The sequence below is a fragment of the Helianthus annuus genome, chromosome 13 (genome assembly GCF_002127325.2).
Source record: "Helianthus annuus cultivar XRQ/B chromosome 13, HanXRQr2.0-SUNRISE, whole genome shotgun sequence".
NCBI classification, from domain to species: domain Eukaryota; kingdom Viridiplantae; phylum Streptophyta; class Magnoliopsida; order Asterales; family Asteraceae; genus Helianthus; species Helianthus annuus.
The window spans coordinates 90,876,272-90,898,378 of NC_035445.2; the positions used below are offsets into that span (position 1 = coordinate 90,876,272).

At 32.3% G+C, this 22,107-nt stretch overlaps 1 protein-coding gene across 1 annotated transcript; it reads left to right on the forward strand.

Moving 5' to 3' along the window:
• The first annotated feature begins 17,335 nt into the window (after window positions 1–17,335).
• Window positions 17,336–19,221, forward strand: LOC110901276. The gene is made up of 4 exons (XM_035982276.1): window positions 17,336–17,408; window positions 17,482–18,288; window positions 18,540–18,658; window positions 18,748–19,221. The coding sequence occupies exons 1-4, from the start codon at window positions 17,336–17,338 to the stop codon at window positions 19,219–19,221; spliced, it is 1,473 nt and encodes a 490-aa protein (XP_035838169.1).
• The last annotated feature ends 2,886 nt before the right edge of the window (window positions 19,222–22,107 follow it).

The following is a 22,107-nucleotide window of genomic DNA, read 5'->3' on the forward strand; positions in this document are numbered from 1 at the left end:
CACATGGTTGTAACTATCCATTCCATTTTTTTAATAATGTATACGTATATTAGGTACATGGGTCTATATATTATGGGAACCTCTTTGAGAAAAAAAGTATATTCATACATCATTGTTACCATAAGAGAATGTCTTTCTTTTATATTTTTGGGAAATGTTTAGTCACTCTTAAATCATTAATTTTTTTTGTAGTTATTTTATAATATTATTGATTATATTAGGTTGTGACTTTATAAAGGTTAATACCCATGTGATAATGCCTTAGTGTTTGTATATCTTTCAACTCAATTTACAGATTTATCAAAGGTTGGTTCACAGATAGAGTTGGGAAGTTTCACATCGAATACTGGTATCGTAATGATACCACACGGTACCGTACTATACCGGCCAGTGGCGGAGCTAGCCCATTAATTTAGGGGTATCCCGAAAAAACAATTACTGTGTAATCATACAATAAAAAAACGATAATCAATAAATTAAAACAAATACCTATAGATTTGTCCTCTTCTTTTTTTCATAGCTTGAAATCGTTCCATCACATCGTCGTCTTTTACTTTATCAAAAGTTTCTTTTTCCACCGCACAAACTATAACATTGTTCAAATATTCCAGGCTCATTCGATTGCGTAAACCTGTCTTGACAAACTTCAATTTAGAAAAACATCTTTCAATGGTTGGAACCGGTCAAACCAAAGCTAGCTTTACTACCCGATAAACCAAAAGACAAGAACTATGTGTTCCGGTTTCCACTATAAGACGGGCAAGATCAACTATTCAATTATAATATTGTTTTGGGTCTTGGGCTAACTTTATCAATTATATTTAGGACCTCCTTTCAATTCTAATATTGTTAACTGGGCTTATTTTATCACTCGGGCTTAATTATTCTACTAGTTTTCGGCTTGTAAAATGTTTGGGCTTATAAAAATGGGATTTTAGTAATATCAAGTTTCCTGTTTTTTAATTAAGGGTATCCTCGTATTTTTAGGGGGTGTCATTTGTATAAAACCGAAAAAAAGTACGAATACGAGGTTGAGCCGTAGCCCGTGCTACGGCTCCTAACACTATGGTTCCGCCAATGATACCGGCACCGACCGAACATATATAGTCCAGTATTAGGTTATGAACTTAGTTAAATTCCGGCACCAGTCTCATGCAGTATGGTAGCGGTTAGAAATTTTTAACGGTACCGTACTATATCAGTGCCGATCGAACATATACGATATGGTATTGAATTTGAACTTATCTAAATTTCAGTATAAGTACTATGTGATATGATATACAGGTTCGATATAGTACCAATACTCATCTCTTCCCTAGTCATTGAAATTAAGTTATGCCTTGTTATAGCTTTGTTTAAAACAAAATAATGATAATAATAATAATAATAATAATAATAATAATAATAATAATAATAATAATAATTAAGATACAATATTATTAGAAACAAAAAAATATTACATCTACAATTGTTTTTACGGCTTTTATGCCTTGTTATAGCTTTGTTTAAAACAATGTTAAGTAATTTTTTTTCTACATAGCAAATACTCATTCAATCGCATGGACACATCTAACCAATCTTACTAACTTTGATATGCCCAAAGTCCACATACACTATTAGATTTATAATCTACAATTGTGGAAGCCATCAAACTCATAGTAATGACAATAGATGAAACTAAGCCTTTGTATTTGATTTCATGTTAACATAATTGTCGTCTATGTTGATTGTCTCAATATCATGTTTTTCTTAAAAAAAAAAAAAGTTATTCCAAAACTTGACCAAATCCTTTAACTCTAAAGATGTGATATTATAGCATGGTTGAATTCCCTATCAACTAACAAGGAAAACCCATCTCCAAGTTGATTAGGGTGTTAAAAAGAAATTGGTTCTCATTCAAACTAATCACCAATACCCTAACTTTTTTTAATTATAACGAATTAAAATGGCAACACTTTCATGAATTAGATTAAAAAAAAACTGAAATTCATAAATTGAACAGAAACTAAAAAAAAAAAAAAAACAATCAAATACTAAATTAAACTAATTGCTATCCAAATCGGCGGTGTTCCAATCTTGTAGGGTAGCAATGTGCTCAACAAGATTATATCGAAGTCTAAAGTATGTGGCTTTATCCCGTATAACTAAATCGGTCTGAGGATCTATCACGTAATTAGGTGATATTGCATCTCAGTCATGCTTTAAAATCATATTGTGCAATATGAGACATACATACATCAAATTCTGTATTTTTTTCACGCTTCATTGCCCGTTGCGGTTGATTAAGTATACCCCATCTAGATTTTACAACACCAAACCCTCGTTCGACACTTTTTCTTGTCGATTCTTGAATTCTTGAACATTTTTCTTTCTTCAATGGGGAATGCAAAAGATTTCGCAAAAAAAGACCAAGGCAGGCAAATCCCATCAGCAATATAGTAGCCACATTTGTATCGGCGGTCGTTAGCTTACAAAGGACACCTCCGGGTGGTTTCATGCATTTCTTTTTTGAACAACATAGATTGATTAATAATATTGATGTCGTTTTTGAAACCAGTAGCACCATATATAGTACACATTCCAAAACCACAAGTCATGTGATACCACCGCTTCGAGCAGGATCGTTGTTATCGATGAAAACCACTCAAAAATCCACTCAGCAAAATAGTAGCCATGTTTGTATTGGAGGCCGTTTACCTAAAAAGGACACCTTTTGGCGGTTGCACGCATTTCATTATTGAACAACGGAGATTGATTTATAAAGTTGATATCGTTATTTGAACCGACAACGCCATAGTACGCATACCAAAACCACAAGTCATATGACACCACCACTTCGAGCATGATCGTTGGCCATCAATGATTACCTCTCATAAATTGGGCTCTCAAATGTGGACAACACATCCTTCGAACAATATGTGTACATTTGATGTTACTGGCCATCCTTGGAAATCTAGCTAAATGCGCGTTGTACAAACATGCAATGTCATGGCTAGTCGGTCTACGTAAAATGATATTCCAATTGCAAAAATATTCTAGACATTCACGTTAAGTTCTATCAGACATATCTAAATATTCATTGTATTCGTCACGAACATTACTGGTTATGAGTGGACGAATAACTTATATGCATTTCTGTAGCGTCGTGAAGCTCTTCTTTGACCACCCGTCGTAATCGTAACCTTCGTGAAACCATTCAAACCTAGCATCTTCATATATATCCCCGACAATAAAATAATTTATTCAGTAACGAAATCTCCCTCTAAAATGTGATATATATAATTAGCATTTATTATTTTTTCTAAAATAACGGCCAACAGCTATATCATCCCTTCCGTCGCAAGTTCAGCAAACCACAAAGCCAACTCGCCAACACAACCCACATAGGTTGTGGCGGTGTACCCGCTCAACCCAAACAACTCGCAATGGCTAAGAGGGGCTCGGGTTATGCGCCCCTTCCACCCTCAACGCATAACAATCTAAAATTATTAAATTCTAAACTTAACATTATAAGTAAGATATACTAAAAAGACTCAGCAGCTTGAGCTATGGTAAAGAAATGGTCTCAATCTAGTGAGACTGTGAAACCAATTATTTCCCCTTTCCTTAATGGGCTCTAGTTATTAAGTTGCAATGAGAGCCTCATTGGGTTGGACTCTTATTCCTTTCAATGGGTTGGAATTTTAAATAAAAAAGTTTGGGTTGGACTTTCAAACAGAATACTAAAAATCAATGGCCTTGACTTTTAAACAATTTTATTTTTATTTAGGAAGTGCATTGTCCCTATAATAATTGTTTATAGAGAACTGCATTCTCGTTATAATTGTTTGCAAGTAACATCGTCAGGAAAGGTTTTAATCAAATTTTAAAATCCAATATCACATACAATTTTTTTATAAGCATTACACCACGCTCTGTGGTCAATGCTCACTCAGGTGCGTGCTTAGGTTCACTTTTCAGGCCTAGCCCAGCCTTCTGGCCTCGCTTCAAAAGCCCCATTTTCAGGCCCTCATGCACATTTTCAGGACAAGTTCCAACGAAATTTCGGTCAAAAATTGTTTCAACAGGTTTAAACATGTATGAAACAATTATAACAACCCTAAACACAACTTAAACTATCCCTAAAGAAGCCAAAAACATGTCTAAAATCCTTAAAAACTGTATTTTTTAATAAACGACTCACCTAGAAAGTCCTCGCTTTTTAAGCGCCTTGCATTGAAGCCCAGTGCTCACCCTTTGCGTCTTGTGTGCGCCTTGTGGCTTTTACAACTATGACACCACGTTAAACTTAAAATCTAGATCCACTCATAATTGTATTGGTGGTAAGCATTACTATTGGGTCAAAGGGTAATATTTGCCATTAAAAAGTATTACTATTGGTTTTCTCACATTGAATACAAAGTTTGACGCACAGTTGCATCACAATTACAAACCTTTGGTACAAATCATCACTCGCCACTAGAATATGTGTTGCTTGAATATTACAAGTTGGGTAAATAAAGTCTTTTAACTCTTGCTATTTAGCTAATCTATCATCTATGATTTAACTTTTGGTATAACATGTTTTGAAATAGCTAGAGATCCAAAAAAATGTATATGAAAGTTTAAAAATTATGTTTGTAAGAGGTTAATTTAGGTATTGAGAAATAATTATTTGAAAAAAAAGTTTAAAAGTACCGTTCTGAAAGCAATTTTAGCACTTGTCTAATGCAAAGACAAACTATAAGCGTGTTATCACGTTCTTGGATAAAAGTTTATATTACGAAACCTTGAACCTTGAATAAGACTATATTAAGAAATTTCATGGATCATGAACATATGCCAAAACGCCGACGCACATAAAAAAATACGCTCTTTATTTTGCTTCATCATCATGAGTCCAAAGCGTTTCATAGATCATGTGCAAAGCCCCAAAGCAAATTTGATGTACCAAAAACCGAAATGTCAAGGTGATAAAAGAAATATACTAGAGTACTACTAGTTCAACATAAGAATTCAACCATCAAACTAAAATTCACTCCCTTTCTGCCCATTCCTAAACATATGGTTTGTATACAAATTTGGGTTGTTATGGCATTAGTCTCTTGAGCTTGTGTTTTCATTCCAATTTTTTATTTCAAGATTTTTTTTTTTTTTTTCATTAAGAAATTTTTCATTAAAATGCCAAAGTAACAAGTTACAAACAAGTGGCAATATGGAAGAAACATTATAGGTAATTTTTTTAATTCGTAAATACCATGGTATTTCTATTATGTGATGAAACTTATCTGACCCGAATCATGGAACCGACCCGAAAATTTTTATGTCTAGTTTTATGAAAGTAGGACATCTAAAAATAGTGAACCCACGAGAAAAAAATCCTAGATCCGCCACTGAGTACTAGGATTGTATTTATTCCATGTTCATCTCATCTCACCTTTATTTTGAAGTACAAGAAACCTATATATAACTGTTTTCCTTTATTTATGTGTATAATAACTTTTTATGTATACATTTATAGTCATGTATGTTTAACACAATATGTTATTTTATTCTATATAAACATGATTATACTCGTTGTTTGAATCTCGGTTTCAAGTTTTTTCATTAAACAAGCTTCAATTTAAGTTTGAGCTGAACTTGTGTTGGTTTAAGTGCGAGTTGGTTCAAGACTTCAATACAATCCCATTCGTTTACGCGTTGTTCGAATTGATTGGATAAAGCATGGATCCTTGAGTGTTTGTTCCTACGCAAAACTTTTTTGGTGTCAACTATGACTATGGTAATGGAGAAATTGGGGTAAAGGGGCGTTGATTGAGGAAGTATTGATATTCATTCATAAAAGGGTTTAATATTACGGCTGTAACCCAACATAGTTAAAGGCATATGGTGCTTGGTGCTTTAATTTGATAGATCTAAAGTTAGAGAGTATACAAAAAAAATATTTATAGGCATGTTTCTTTCCATTTTAATATTTATTTCTAAACGTCTTGAATATATATATATAAAGGAGGGATAGAAAGAAAACTCATATTAGTTAAGAAAACTAAGAAACCCAAATGTATAGGCCTCATTTGCCACCTGTTACACTTTTTTTGCAGGCTGTATTATGTGTAACAATCAGAGGTTGTCACGTGTTACGTGTGACAACTTTTGCAGACTTTCAGCTTTTACTATTACGTAACACGTGGCAGCCTCTGGTTGTTACACGTAACACGTCTGTAAAAAAGTGTAACACGTGGAAAAACAAGGTCCATTCATTTTGGGTTTCTTAGTTTCCTTCCTATAATTCTTATAATTTCCTATATACATATATATACAGGGAAAGGGACGAATGGTAAAATGAGAACCACCTAATCAGGGCCGGCCCGAAGAGTGTGCGGGATGGACGACGGCTCAGGGTCCAAACCCATCTGGGGCCCATTTTTTGTGTTTTTATATTAGTTTTACACCGTAAAGTTAGAATATATACGTAATGAATCGGAAAAATACCATCTTGAAGCACTTGGTTTGGTGATTTGAAAGTCACTTTAATAATAAGAAGACACGGGTTCTAATCCCGGCGTCATCAGTTTTGTTTTTCCTTTTGTTTCTTATCTATTTATTAAATGCAAATGACATTAATTCATTTTCATATATTTAAATTTTTATATATATGTTTCTTTTTAAAAATTTATATTTAAGGGGCCCGTATTTTCTATTCGGACAGGGCCTAAATATTTTCGAACATTTTCGGAGACGGCCCGCCCTGACCACCTTAAGTTGTGAAAACAATGAGAATTAAGTATTTCAAAAAAAATTTCAAAAATTAATTTTCTCCAAAAATCTTATTAAAAGTCGCTTGTTCCAGCAAATAAATAAAAAATAAAAAAAATGTCTGACGCAAAAATTTGCAACGCATGGACATGTATTGGTAGGCCAAGACAACTTCAAATGTTTTCAATTTTTTGTTAGTACAAGTGAAATTGGGTTGTGGAAAGCCCAGGGGGGCACTTTAGGATAATTTTAAAGGGGGTTGGAGCATTTTGGGCCAAGTCCGGAAGTTCTAACAATTTCTAAATTTGGACACTCATCCATCTAATAATATGTAGCGACTAGATAGACGAAAAAGGGAGAAAATTATATATCTTATTTTGCAAAGTCAGTTACCAATTAACTTTTGCCACACGTAAATATGCAATACACAATGTTAATGTTATTTCACTGCAAAATAAGGTGACCAATTAACTTTTGCCACACACACACATATGCACTACACTGTTATTTCACAAAGAGGTCTAGGGTTAGATTCGTGGCAGCCTTTCCATATTCAATTTTTTCCCTTCTAATTTTCTACCTGTCATAACTCACCTTCTACATTCCTATCTTAACATCAATTGTCCTAAACTTCTATTAAATACTTTCTAAGTTTATATAGCAAAGTAGTCCCTCAAAATATTTTTTCCCACTTTCTGCAAGGTTATAAGAAAAGGTTTTTACTTACCTTTGCTTATGGGAGAGTTTTGCGATACAGTAGGTTCGTTGTGTCGCAATCTGATGCAAATTTGTTTCTCAAGTCAAGTAGAACTAAGGTGGCAATCCTCTTGGTGTATGTTAGTATGTAGACGACTTGATAATAACCGATAGTGGTGAAGATGAAATGACTTAATGAAAATTTATGTGTGCGTTTTCACATGATAGACTTAGGTGATCTAAGTCATTTTTTGGGCCGTGAACTGAGACGTTAGATGATGCTATCGTTTTACACCAGAGGAAACATCAGATGTGAATGCAAAGTTATGTGCTGACAAAGAGAAGAAATTTGATGATCTTAGTATGTACCCTCAAATTATAGAAAGCCTCATCTACTTAACGATTACCCGACATGGCTTTAGCAGTAAGTCTGCTAAGTCAGTGCTCATATAGATTACATTGAGTTCAATCAGATTCGTCAAAACACGCGTTTTCATATGGTTACCGCATTACATAACACTTGAACATGTACCCACGCCGTAACGCGCGCGAGACTTATTACTAGTATTAGTTAAAAAGGACTTTCTCAATCAAGTGGTGCTACACAGGAACATAACACGAGAACATCGTGTCATTTTTTCCAAATATAAACACGAACCTGTTTAGAAAGAGGTTACACTAGGGACACGATCCAAATTGAAAGTTACGCTGAACAAAAACTAAAACAAACCAAGCAACTAAAAATAACCCAAGAAACACCCGGATCCAAATAGCAAGCCTCCTCCGGCACCAATGATTGGCAGCCCACCGACGCATATTTTATCTTGAACCAAAAATCCCACCAAAATTCAACTGAAACACGCCAAATCACCCATGAATATGGACCGAATTTGATAATCAAATAGCAAAATTGTAGTCTTTGAAGAAACCATAAAAATGAACAAATCAGAGGCAATTAATGAAATTAATTACGTTTCTTCGCATCACCATGGAGGGCCGGAGGCAGAGGACGAACCAACGAGGTGAAGAGTTAATCGTGTTTTGTGGTCTTTTTTAAAAAAAAAATTGTGGTAATCGGCTAGGGTTGATCGTCGATCGGAGATTTAGGGCACGATATGAATGGTCATATGCCACGTGTGTCGATTAGATTTACTAAGGTCATAAGGGCGTAAGAAGTAATGGAGTAAGGCACATACTTTTTTTAATTAAAAAAATATACACAAGTCATTAACATTAACAAGTTAACATGTGTTTAAGTTGTTTAGACATGAATTTAATTGTATCTGAAAACTGTTGGCATGTTTAAGACACGAGTCATGTTAAGTTCAAACCTAAACTTGTTTAGGGGAATAACACTATATTGAGCTTTTCTAAGTAAAAAAAAATATGGAGTGAAATAAGTGAAGCAAGGAAAAAAAATCTTGGGCTTATAGAAATACGACAGGTGACGTAATCAATTCCTTATTTAATGGGTGTAGGTTTTTCCATCTATTTATTTGTTAAGGAATAGGTTAAGAGAATAACTAATGACCCAACACATATATTGCCTTGGTTAGGGATGGTAATGGGTTGGGTTGGGTTCGGGCCAGGTACTGGTAATCTCATTCCCATATCTAGTTGCAAATCGTGTCACATACCCGACTCAATACTCTTTGCGTAATTACTGCCGGGTAACAGGCATACCCACGATAATCGGGTATACTCATCAGTTTGTTGAAAAAAAACTCCGTTGGGATTACAAAGTACATTTTCTTTACTATAATATTTTTGTATAATTTATATTTATAGAGTAGGAGTTGGGTGGAAAATCTATTTTTCCTAGAAAGTCTAGGAAGGAATAAGAATTGGACATATATCATTGAGGGATTTTAAGTAAAAGGGCTATCATGTAATTTCACATTTTAATTTTATTTTTGGAATGTATCTTCATTAACTAAAATTCCATGATTTTTGGAATTTTTATTATTTTCGAATTCAAATCTGGAAGTCAATGTGTTCATTAACTAAAATTCCATGTCACATTACATTGCATATTCCATTGTTCAGAAGATTACTGGAATTTATCAGCATGTTCTTGGTGCTGTGTTTTAACAGTTTACACTTTACAGGGCTAAAGTCAATTTTTTTATAGATCCCACAATATAAAGATGGTAAAACACAGGGTATGAATCTGATTGTTGTTAAAACACAACTGTATGAATCTGAATGCTAAAACACAACTGTATGAATCTAATTGCTGTTAAAACACAACTGTATGAATCTGATTGCTGTTAAAACACAACTATATGAATCTGAATGCTAAAACACAACTGTTTGAATCTGCTTGCTGTTAAAACACAACTGTATGAATCTGTTTGCTGTTAAAACACAACTGTATGAATCTGAATGCTAAAACACAACTGTATGAATCTGTTTGCTGTTAAAACACATCTGTATGAATCTGGATGCTAAAACACATCTATATGAATCTGAATGCTAAAACACAACTGTATGAATCTGCTTGCTGTTAAAACACATCTGTATGAATCTGCTTGCTGTTCAAACACAACTGTATGAATCTATTTGCTGTTAAAACACATCTGTATGAATCTGAATGCTAAAACACAACTGTATGAATCTGCTTGCTGTTAAAACACATATGTATGAATCTGGATGCTAAACCACAACTGTATGAATCTGCTTGCTGCTAAAACACAACTGTATTAATTTGCTTGCTGTTAAAACACAACGTCAAGAAAACGGAGATGATAAGAACAATATTTGAATGGTGACGATGAACTCGAAGATGGTGGAGATGGAGAAGTGTTTTAATTTGATCCGGTGCTCTCCATCGTTTCTAAAGTTATCTTCTTCAATGATTGTAGTTATTTTTTGTAGGGATTGGGGTTTCCAAGATGGCTTTGGAGAGAGAGAGAGAGAGGGGGAAAATCGCTTGAATTTAGGAACTGGGCGGTTATCTAATTGATTTAAAACACGACCATTGACAAAATTGCCCCTACTCATTTAAAACAATCAATTAGTTAAACTCAAATATTACAAGATTGCCATTGATTTAATCTCAACCCTTAAACGCACCAATCGGATGGACCAGATCGCTTCCTAGACTTTCTAGGAAAAACACACTTTCCGTGCGAACCCTACTCTATATTTATATAACTATCACAAGTTTAATCATAAATAAATAATATTATTACAATTTATAAATAATTCTATGATATACTTAACAACTTACAAAATATAAATAACTAGTATTAAGTCCCCTGCGATGTGGCGGGAGCGTAAAACCGTGACAAATAACATTAATGCTACACCACCTCTAGCGTCTACAAACACTGAAGTTGCGGCGTGTTAGTGCAGAGAATTAGATCAAAACGTAAAATATAGAAAATAATAATTAAGTCGATTTAGGACCCGCACGTTGCGACAAACATGACAAACATGAAAAATAGACAATGTAAAAACGTTGAATCACACACGCACCGTTGTGCCATTTTAACTTGCAAAATTTAGAGCGTAGCGTAAAACAATACGTAAAAACGTCGAACTATACACGTATGTTGCGTCGTGTTAACTCGTAAAAGTTAAAATGAAACGTAAAATGAAATTTTTGAGAAGTATATACAAGTATATAGGGGCCAAAGTTGAAAGTAAAAAAGTTGTGAGGTTAAAATGAAAAAGATGAAAACTTTTGGGTTAAAAGTAAAAAAATCAAGAACTTTTAGATTAAAAGTGTAATAGCAATTTTTTTTTTAAATCCCCCATAGCATGGGATACAACAACTCTATGCACTTATCTGTTGCAAATTTATAATATGATAATATTATCAAATACATATTCCAAATAGTTAAATTCCAACACAATGAACCTACTAAAATAAAGCCCTAATATACAAGGATTAAGGGAAACTAATAGTAAAATAAAAAAATTTCTAGTATATGATTCAGGTATATGGTTTAGGTAAACGAGTATGCGGCTATGGTTAATCAGGTCAGGTATCAAATAATCTCATGCCAACGGAAACTTTTTGAAACTAATCTCATACACAGTCACATATCCGTCGGGTTTGCCCGTTACGTATATTTCAGGTTTAAGGATTACCAGCTAAACTAGGATTTTTTGCAAGCCTCATGATAAAAAATAAGAATGTTTTACAACCAAGATATGTGAAAGTTCAAAAAACAAGCATAAAAAAATTACTTTTTTCCGTAATTATTTGATTAACAATATATAACCATTATTAGGTTATAAAATCATATACTATACGGGGTTGGATATAATTAAAAAACATTTATATTAATTAATTACATATTATATTATATTATATTATATTATATTATATTATATTATATTATATTATATTATATTATATTATATTATATTATATTATATTATATTATATTATATTATATTATATTATATTATATTATATTATATTATATTATATTATATTATATTATATTATATTATATTATATTATATTATATTATATTATATTATATTATATTATATTATATTATATTATATTATATTATATTATATTATATTATATTATATTATATTATATTATATTATATTATATTATATTATAGGGTAGGGATCCTGTACATTAATCCAGAAGTGTGAGAAGTCTATTATAACACTATATATAACACTATACATCTATCACAGACATGCTATCAGACAAAATATAGTGTTATATTTGTTATATAGTGTTACATAGTGTTACATAGTGTTATATGATGTTATATGGTGTTACATAGTGTTACCTGGTGTTTATATGGTGTTATATAGTGTTATATATAGTGTTATAATCTTGGTTTAAAAAAGCGCGCCCGAGGCGCGCCTAGGCGCAAAGCGCAACAAGGCGCAGGCCTGTGGGCTTTTGGTGACCTTAGGCACGAGTTTTCCAAGAAGCGACCGCTTTTTGGGATTTTTTGAAAAGCGACAAAGCGCAAGCTTTTGGGATTCTTGTACCCTAGGCGCACGTGTTGTAAAACATAATAAAGCTACTGGAAGTTACTGTGGGGCCCAATTTTTAATCACCCACCTTTTAATTACAGCCCAATTTAACATGTGGCCTGCTTTTAAAAGGCCCGTAACTAAATAAAAGGACCAGATCTAACATTTTACCCTAATTTCGCCCACCACCATTGGGGACGTACAAACTCCTGCTCGTTTTTCTTCATCTGCGATCATCCATCTACCAAAATTCTTGCCTCATTCGACTTCATCTTTAACGGTAACTCTCTATTTTCTTTACTTCTTTTGATATTTTCTGTTAGGTTTCTTTATATTTGATACATTTTACTTCATAATTTAAGTTTTTTACTTCATAATTTAAGTGTTTTACTTCATCATTTAAGGTTGATACTTACATACAGTACTTCATAACTGTAACTTACTGATTCTTTCATAATTCTAAGTTATGATACTTACTGATAGTCTGATACTTCATAATTTTAGTTTTGTTTTATTATTTATGCTACTGAAACATGCTACTTCATACTGTTTTATTATTATAATTCTAAGTTACTTCATTATTTATGTTACTGATACATAATTCTTCATAATTCTAAGTTACTTCATTATTTTTGTTAGTATGTTACTGATACATGCTATTTCAGTACTTCATAATTCTAATTTCTAACTTACTGATTCTTACATAATTCTAAGTTACTGACTTACTGTTTTATTATTTATTCTAATTTCTAAGTTGCAAAGGAGGCTGATGATGGTGTGGCTGCTGATACATCAGCGGGGACTCAAACGGGTGACCCGGGTAGAAAATATGGCAAAGTTGATCCCAATAACAAAAATCGGTGGATTTGCAACTTTTGTGCAAAACCATCTACCGGAGGGGTGTATAGGTTAAAACAACATTTAGTTGGAGGGTTTAGAAATGTCAGGGGTTGTCTAAAGTGCCCTGCACATGTTCGTGAAGAAATTAAAAACTTTATGTTGGAAAAAGCCAAGGGTAAAAATGCAGTCGATCCTCTACTTGATGAATTTGGTTTAGGTGATGAAGAGGAGGAATGTGTTGTTACTAACGTGAAGAGAAAAAGTAGTTCGGTTCAAGGAAATGTGTCTAAAAAGCCGTTTATAGATAACTACTTCTCTCGCAAACCCGAAGACATACTTAAAGGTCGAAATGGAGGAAGGCAAAAAACTATCTATACTATATTATAATGTATGAGGGAGGGATTCCCAAAAGTTAAGAACTTCTTCCCCCCTTATTTATAAATAAACCCCTAAAATGAGGGTAAAGTGGTCTTTTAAACCATAATTATTTTTTAGTCCCTCAATCTATTACATTTAGATCCTTGATATTTAAGATAATTATAAGTAATTAGTTAGACTTCCTCCCTCTTCATAATTCAAAAGAAGCTTTAATGTTGCAACACACGTATTTATTACACTTATTATTTAATTATAAAATCTGAGAGGTTAAAATGTTCCACATTAGCAATTTCAAATAGGCAATCATTATCACCCTAGCCTTTCATGTGAAAAAAAAAGCATTCTGTCATTTTTATCACTAAAAAAGGATCTCCGTTCCCGTAAACATAATAGACTTGTCAGATGGCATTCATAGCCAATCTAAGTACCTACACCAAATAAAAACAAAAAATACGTTACATGATAACAAACTAGCTTACTGTAACTAACTTTCTAAATAAAAGGGTGCCAGATTATTATGCAACTAACTTTCTAAACAAAAGGGTGCCAGATTTCAAAATAACCCTAATTCACCTCTATATTCCTACTATAAATACTATTATAGTAGGGCACCCATTTCTATTGCTTAACATTTGATTATGGATCCAATTTCGAATCCAGTGATTACGAAAAAACAATCATATGATGTTGTACTTTCAAAGGTTAGATTGTTAATTCGTATCACTTTATAAATTATGTTTTAATTTTATAATATATGTTATTTTTTCGTTTCAGTTGGAAGGTGAACGCGTCGATTTAAACAATCCAGTTGCAGCTCTCGCTTCTAAGGTTTCGATTTTGATTGTTTTATTAATTTTTTATGTTCAAACATCGATTAAATAACGAGCTGTTATGTTATCTTTCGTTTCAGTTGGAAAGTGAACGCGCCGATTTAAACAATCCAGTTGCAGCTCCCGCTTCTAAGGTTTAGATTTTGATTGTTTTATTAATTTTTCCTGTTCAAATATCGATTAAATAACGAGCTCTTCATAACAAGTTGTTCGATTAAATAACGAGCCGTTCATATTAACGGGTTTTTTGCAGGATGATGGTGATAAATCTGTTGAGATAATCAGTTACGGTCACATGTTCAGCCCGTACAAATCTCATCTTCAGCGTGAATTTACTGAAGAGGTAATTTTAGGGTTTATTTAATCTTTTTTTAACTTTTTTATTCAGTTTTTGTCTTTTTTTTAAGGATCGAATTTATTCAGTTTTTGCCTTTTTTTTTTTAAGGATCGAACATATGAAGCTCAAAGGAAGAGATACAAGAGGCTCTCGGAATGAAAATGGAGTCAAGTTATCAATTTAGGGGATGATTCTGAAGAAGATGACAAAGAAGAAGAACTAGAAGACACAGCCGATTCAAGCGCAAAGAAGAAAACCGAATTAAAAATTCCTCAAGTGTCAATTCAGAAGAGGAATAGATTTCATTCAGCATAATATGAAATCTTTCAAGTGCTTTTATTTTTTATTTTTTTCATTTTTAGTTATGTTTGATCTAGACAATTTCATTTTCACTTGTTTTGTTTTCATTTTTAGTTGTCATTTTCAATTTTTTTAGAATTAATGCAGTCTACTAAAGTTTATTTTATATTTAAAATTTTCAGTGTAGTGTTTGATGATAAGTTTAAATTTTTAAAAATAGTTATATACAATTAAATAATCTGGTAGTGGGTAAATATCATATTCTACCAAATTTTAGAAGTCCTGTATACATCTTCCTTATATTATAACGTAATTTTGTAAATTTATACTCATAAATTTCTCTTTAACACAAATCCATAAACTTACTAAAATCTAAATCAATTAATGATTCAATCAGTAAACATTTATTGGATTAATGTGAAAATTTAACACCTTTATTGCAATGAAAATTTGTACTTATAATACAAAATTTAACATCTTTATTGTATAAAAGATTTGTACCGTATAATATACTGTGTATTATTCTGTTTTATAAAACAAATTTTTAATGCATACGAAAAAAAAGGGAGACAACATATCTCGACCCTACCTAAAAGTTTTATAAAAACAATTGCTATAACTTTATAGTACCAAGTTTATTAATAATAATAAAAAATATATACGAATTGACAAAATAATATTTAATTTTGTAGAATTTAGTGCTTTCTCTATCATTAAGTTAACTATATAAATATACTAAATTTTGTTGCAAGGTTTTAGGGATTATAAGTTAACTATGTTCTTATAGATTAGATTAGCAAGTTTCAAAAAAACTCTTATATGTTGACTAGATACATCTTTTATGGATTCTAACTTATAACTAGATTGTGTTTACATTTTTTCAGGGATTATTAGTTAAAATTAAACTCATAATAGATAAAATTAGTTAGTTGAAACAAACTACAGGTTATTAAGAATTCTTTGGTTTAAAAGTGCTATATATACATATACAACTCATTTTCATTAGTTTTTTTTTACTTCAAAAAATCTTGCTCATCATAATTCGTTGGTTTCGCAGGTAATCTTTATTTAAGTTTTTCTACAACATTGACCTTTATTTAAGTTTCTATACATCAATGACTTTTGTAAAAAAATAATTTAAAAGTTTATCCTTTCAGTGGTTTTGGTTGATCGGTACATCCATTCAGATCTTACACAGGTATGGATTCTTCCAAAACATGAATATGATGTTTGTTTTTTGCTTTCATACTATTATGTTTTTAATATCATCTTTCTATAATATGATAAAAATGTATGATGTTTATATTGTCATATTATGTTTAGTAAATAAGTAACAATCCTATCTAATCCACATAAATAAACACAAAACTGAACTAAATCAATGATTCTATAAACCCAATCAAAAATTAGACAAATTGATTTGTTTCGTTATAAAACCGGTGACTTGAAAGATCTAGAGGAAAAGAAAGCAAAAAAAAAAAAAAGAAAGTGGTATGGTTCTAGAACCAACTATATTTTTTTTTATTTATTCAGTAATATTTTAAATAAAGGATTCAAATTATAGAAATAAATACTCTTAATAAATATTAAAGTTTCACTCACAAATAATACTACTTGATAAAAAGATGGGGAAAGAATAGTATTATTTAATATAAGTTTCAATTTTATTCGTGAAATTTTATATAATATATGATTTTTAATTTTATTCACAAATAATTCTAGACATATGTAACACCTATGACATATATCCACCACAATAATAAAAATATTATACGAATATGAAAACTACCAGAAATGAGTGCCGCAATGCAAAGTGTCGCCCCCGCCGCATCGCGCGGGCACCCTACTAGTAAATGAAATATGTAAAAGAGAATTGAGGGGTAATGCTTGTAAAGAGATTGCTAGGTGGTTTTATGATGCCGGTATTGCTTTCCACGCGGCTACTTATGATAGCTTCAAATGTATGTTGGAAGCGGTTGCACAATTTGGACCAGGATTTCAAGCGCCTACAATGCATGAATTGAGGGTACCTTTACTTAGAAAGGAAGTAGAGGAAACCAAAATCGAGATTGAAAATCACAAGAAAGAATGGGCGAGCAAGGGTTGTTCTATTTTATCCGACGGATGGCGTGATACGACCGTCCAAAAGGATATTGTGAACTTTCTAGTTAATTCTCCTAAAGGGTCAGTGTTTATGAGGTCGGTTGATGTGTCAGAGATTACAAAGGATGCCCACACTTTGACTTAAATGCTTGAAAAAATGGTGGAAGAGGTAGGAGAAGCGAACGTGGTGCAAGTTGTAACCGATAATGCTTCAAATTATGTAAAGGCTGGTAAGTAGTAATAGATATTTATATTAAACTAATATATAATACTAATTTACTATGTTATACGTATGCTTTTTAGGTAAATACTTGGAAGCTTCAAAGCCTAATTTATATTGGACACCTTGTGCTGCACACTGTCTCGATTTGATGTTGGAGGACATTGGGAAGATTAAAAAGATTAAAGGGATGTTAAAATCAGCAATGTTCGTGAATGCATATATATTTAACCACGTTGGTCTTGTGAACATGATGAGAAGGTTCACTAATTCACATAATTTGCATCGGCCCGCGGTTACTCGTTTTGCAACATCATTTATCACTATCTCCCAAATGCATAAGCAAAAGCATAATTTGCAGAAGATGATTGTCTCTTCCGAGTTTCTTAATAGCAAATGGGGAAATGAAGTTGGTGGGAAAAGACTTTACTCTATTCTTATCAAAGAAAAGTTCTGGAGAAACATAGTGTACGCCATGAAGTTGACGGGACCTCTTGTTAAGGTCCTTAGACTTGTTGATGGAGATAAAAAGCCCGCCATGGGATACATATATGCGGCAATGAAAAGGGCTAAAAATACCATAAAGGCGAGTTTCAAATGCGAGAAGCAATATGCTAAAGCGATAGAGATCATAGACAGAAGGTGGCAATGCCAACTTGGAAGACCTTTGCATGCTACGGGCTACTTTTTGAACCCCGAATATTACTACCCGAATGCGGAGGAGGCAAAAAAAGGAGAGATCATGGGGGCCGTTGTGAAATGCATTGCAAGATTAAATCCCGATGAAAGCATTCAAGACAAAATCAGTCTACAATTGGATAAATATCAACATGCCGAGGGTCTATTTGGTGATAAAATGGCTATAAGACAAAGGTCTATAAGATCACCAGGTAAAAATATAAAGTATTTAATTTTAGCTATTGTTTTGATTCCTTATCATAAGATTATAAAGGCTGCAAACATTAAAAAAAAATCTGTTTTGAGGCTGTAAACAGCAAAAAAAGGGCTGTTAACAGCAAAGAAAATAGCAAAAATGGTTGTTTTGAGGCTGGAAACAGTAAAAATGGCTGTTTTGAGGCTGGAAACAGCGATATATGGCTGTTTTGATGTTGTTGACAGTAAAAAATGGTTGTTTTAATAGCGGATTGGTGGCACGCATTTGGTGGTGATACCCCGGAGTTACAAAAGTTTGCTATCCGAGTACTTAGCTTCACGTGTAGCGCTACCGGTTGTGAGAGAAATTGGGGTGTCTTTCAACAAGTAAGCGATCAATTAAACATTCGTTCTAATATAGAGTATTAGTGTTATTTGTTACTTCGTTATTTAATTAAAGATTGTTATTTTAACAGCTTCATACAAAGAGAAGAAACCGATTGGCACAAAGCCGATTAAATGATTTGGTGTTTGTTAAGTACAATCGTTCATTGAAGCGTCGATATGAACGAAAGGACACCACGGATCCCATACTTTTAGATGAGATTGATGAAAGTAATGAGTGGGTGATGGGATACATGGATGATGATGAAAATCAAGCGAGAGATGTTACTAATTTGGTGCATGAGGGTCATGATCTAACATACGGTGATGTTGAAAAGGCTAGTGGGGCATCTGAGCCCTTATATTATACTAGATCGAAAGGAAAAGATGTTGGTAGCTCCTCAACGGCCCCTACTCCTAGAGGTACTCGTGGAGTACATCACTTGATTGATCAAGATGTCGAAGATATTGAAGAAGAAGATATCGGTAAGAGTGACAATGATGTGGGAGAAGACGAGGTGCTTGGCATCGACGATGATGATGATGTGGAGGAGGATAGCGAATGAAGCTACTAGTTCTATTAGTTATTAACTTTTAGAATAACTTTGGTGTTCTTTTGAAAACTTAACTTTTGATAACTCATGGTGCCACTCGCCTACTCATGGTGCTTGATGACACACTTATATATATATATATAGGTGTTTTTGATGTTAAATATAAATTAATGTCCTTGGTGTATCATATATGGCTTATATAAAATTTTACATATTTTTTTTAAATATGTGCGCCTCGGGTACGAAAAGCCCGTCGCTTTTGCGCTTTGCGCCTCGATTTTAGACCCCGTCGCTTTTGTGCGCCTCTCGCTTTTTAAAAGCAAGGTTATAATACACTTCTCACACGTCTGGATTAATATACAGGATCCTTTATCTTATATATTATATTATATTATATGTACTAATGAGACTAGAAAAATTTATAATTTACAAATCTATTAATACAAATTACAAATCTTCAAAAACTTCTTTGTAGACAACATTGGATGTTCCTACTTAAAAGATTATCATCTTTATCAACAATTAACAGTTTAAATCCATCTTTACTTTGACTTTGGAAAGCCACCTATAGACTATGGGAAAACACAAGTTATTTTAAAAACAAATCAAGTCTGGATTACGGTTGTCCTTGAATTTTAGTTATTGTTATTGTGAAACATACAACCACAGAAAATTTTTAGAATTTTAGAGTTGATTTTTCTTAAGTTATACGTTTTTTTATATAATCTAAATATATTATTAAATTTAATAATAAACTTATTATTAAAGGAGGATTATACAGGACGATTTAATAATGAAATTAGTTTGGAGATCATTTAAGTATAGATTTAAATTTGAAATTATATTAATTATCATGAAATACGATATTGAATTTTGACTTATCAAAAATTTCGGTATTAATTATTATAAATTAGGAAAAAATTATTTTTTATATGTATATAATATATATATAGAGGAAGGTTAACGTACATTACGGCTTAACATACATCACGTATGACAGGTAATTACGCACGTTCATTTTAAAATCACGCACGGTATAACTCAAAAATCCAAAATCAAGCATGTTGAAACACAATAATCACGCATGTTATGGAACAAATCACGTACGTTTTCGTACGTGAAGTACATTAAGCCGTAATGTACGATATACTTTTTATATATATATATATATATATTTGTATCAAAGACATCAACCCTAATCTGCACATACTAAAAATTGTGTCTTGTCCATGTCGTTTTTAGGCCATGTGAGTAATATCTTGTGACCTAGTAACAAGTTAAGCAACTAACGAATCCATCTCAAATTACCATTGAGTTGAGCAGTTTACGGTTCCGAACCACCAAAACCGGGAAACCGAATCAGAACCGCTAGATCCGAACCATATTTTGTATAGAGGGTCCGGTTCCGATTCTTAAATTTTGGTGAGAACAGTTCACGGTTCGGTTCCGGTTAAAACCGATGGTTCTGGTTGAAGAACCGTTGGAACTGTTTAGGGTTATACATATTTAAAACCCTATTTAATGAATGGGCTTTCAAATTCATATGCAATTTCTTATTCCCTCCTCTCATATTCATTCCTATTATATTCAAACTACTATTTAAATTTTGGTTGTTTAATTATGGTGAGTATTGTGTAAAGCACATGATCAAACCGTAGAAATCAGATTACAAGTATGATAATAGAAAATTTTTATAGTTGATTTCATAATCATCTTTGAACATAAATATATTAAACAAGTGTAAATGGATGATTGTTTTTTACATGTTTCTAGACACATTTATATGGACTCTAGACACATTTATATGGACTTGGTCCAAAGATTCTAGTAAATGTTAAAAGCATCAAGACTCTAAATTGCAGTCAAGACTCTAAATTTCAAGCTATTTGATTGTTTTTTATTTAATTGTTAATTTTGAGAATTAACTGACAATCGGTTTTGACAAGAACTATTTACACGAGAATCGTTTAACCCGGTTTTAAATCGAAGCAATTTTTAAGGTGGTCCGGTTTAGTTCTTATATTTAGGATGTAATGGTTCTCAGTTTGGTTTGAATCGGTTTGGTTCGGTCCGGTTCTAAACCATTACACAACCCTAAATGAACATTTTGTTTTTGTAATTGGTGTGACAATTATTTTAGTCGCAATTTCTCATTCTTAATTAACGAACTTGAGTTTTATGTTTTAGCTAGAGATTAGAGGCACCGTTTAGAAAGTATTGGAGAATGAGGAAGTGAGAACGGAAAAAAATAAAAAACTTTGCACTTCGGAAACGAACTTCAGTGGTTGCACGGGTTGCCCCTAACCATTCCTTAAAAGATTATCATCTTTATCAACAATTAACAGTTTAAATCCAGCTTTACTTTGACTTTGGAAAGCCACCTATAGACTATGGGAAAACACAAGTTATTTTAAAAACAAATCAAGTCTGGATTGCGGTTGTCCTTGAATTTTAGTTATTGTTATTGTGAAACATACAACCATAGAAAATTTTTAGAATTTTAGAATTGATTTTTCTTAAGTTATACGTTTTTTTTATATAATCTAAATATATTATTAAATTTAATAATAAACTTATTATTAAAGGAGGATTATACAGGACAATTTAATAACGAAATTAGTTTGGAGATAATTTAAGTATAGATTTAAATTTGAAATTATATTAATTATCATGAAATACGATATTGAATTTTGACTTATCAAAAATTTCGGTATTAATTATTATAAATTAGGAAAAAATTATTTTTTATATGTATATAATATATATATAGAGGAAGGTTAACGTACATTACGGCTTAACATACATCACGTATGACAGGTAATTACGCACGTTCATTTTAAAATCACGCACGGTATAACTCAAAAATCCAAAATCACGCATGTTCAAACACAATAATCA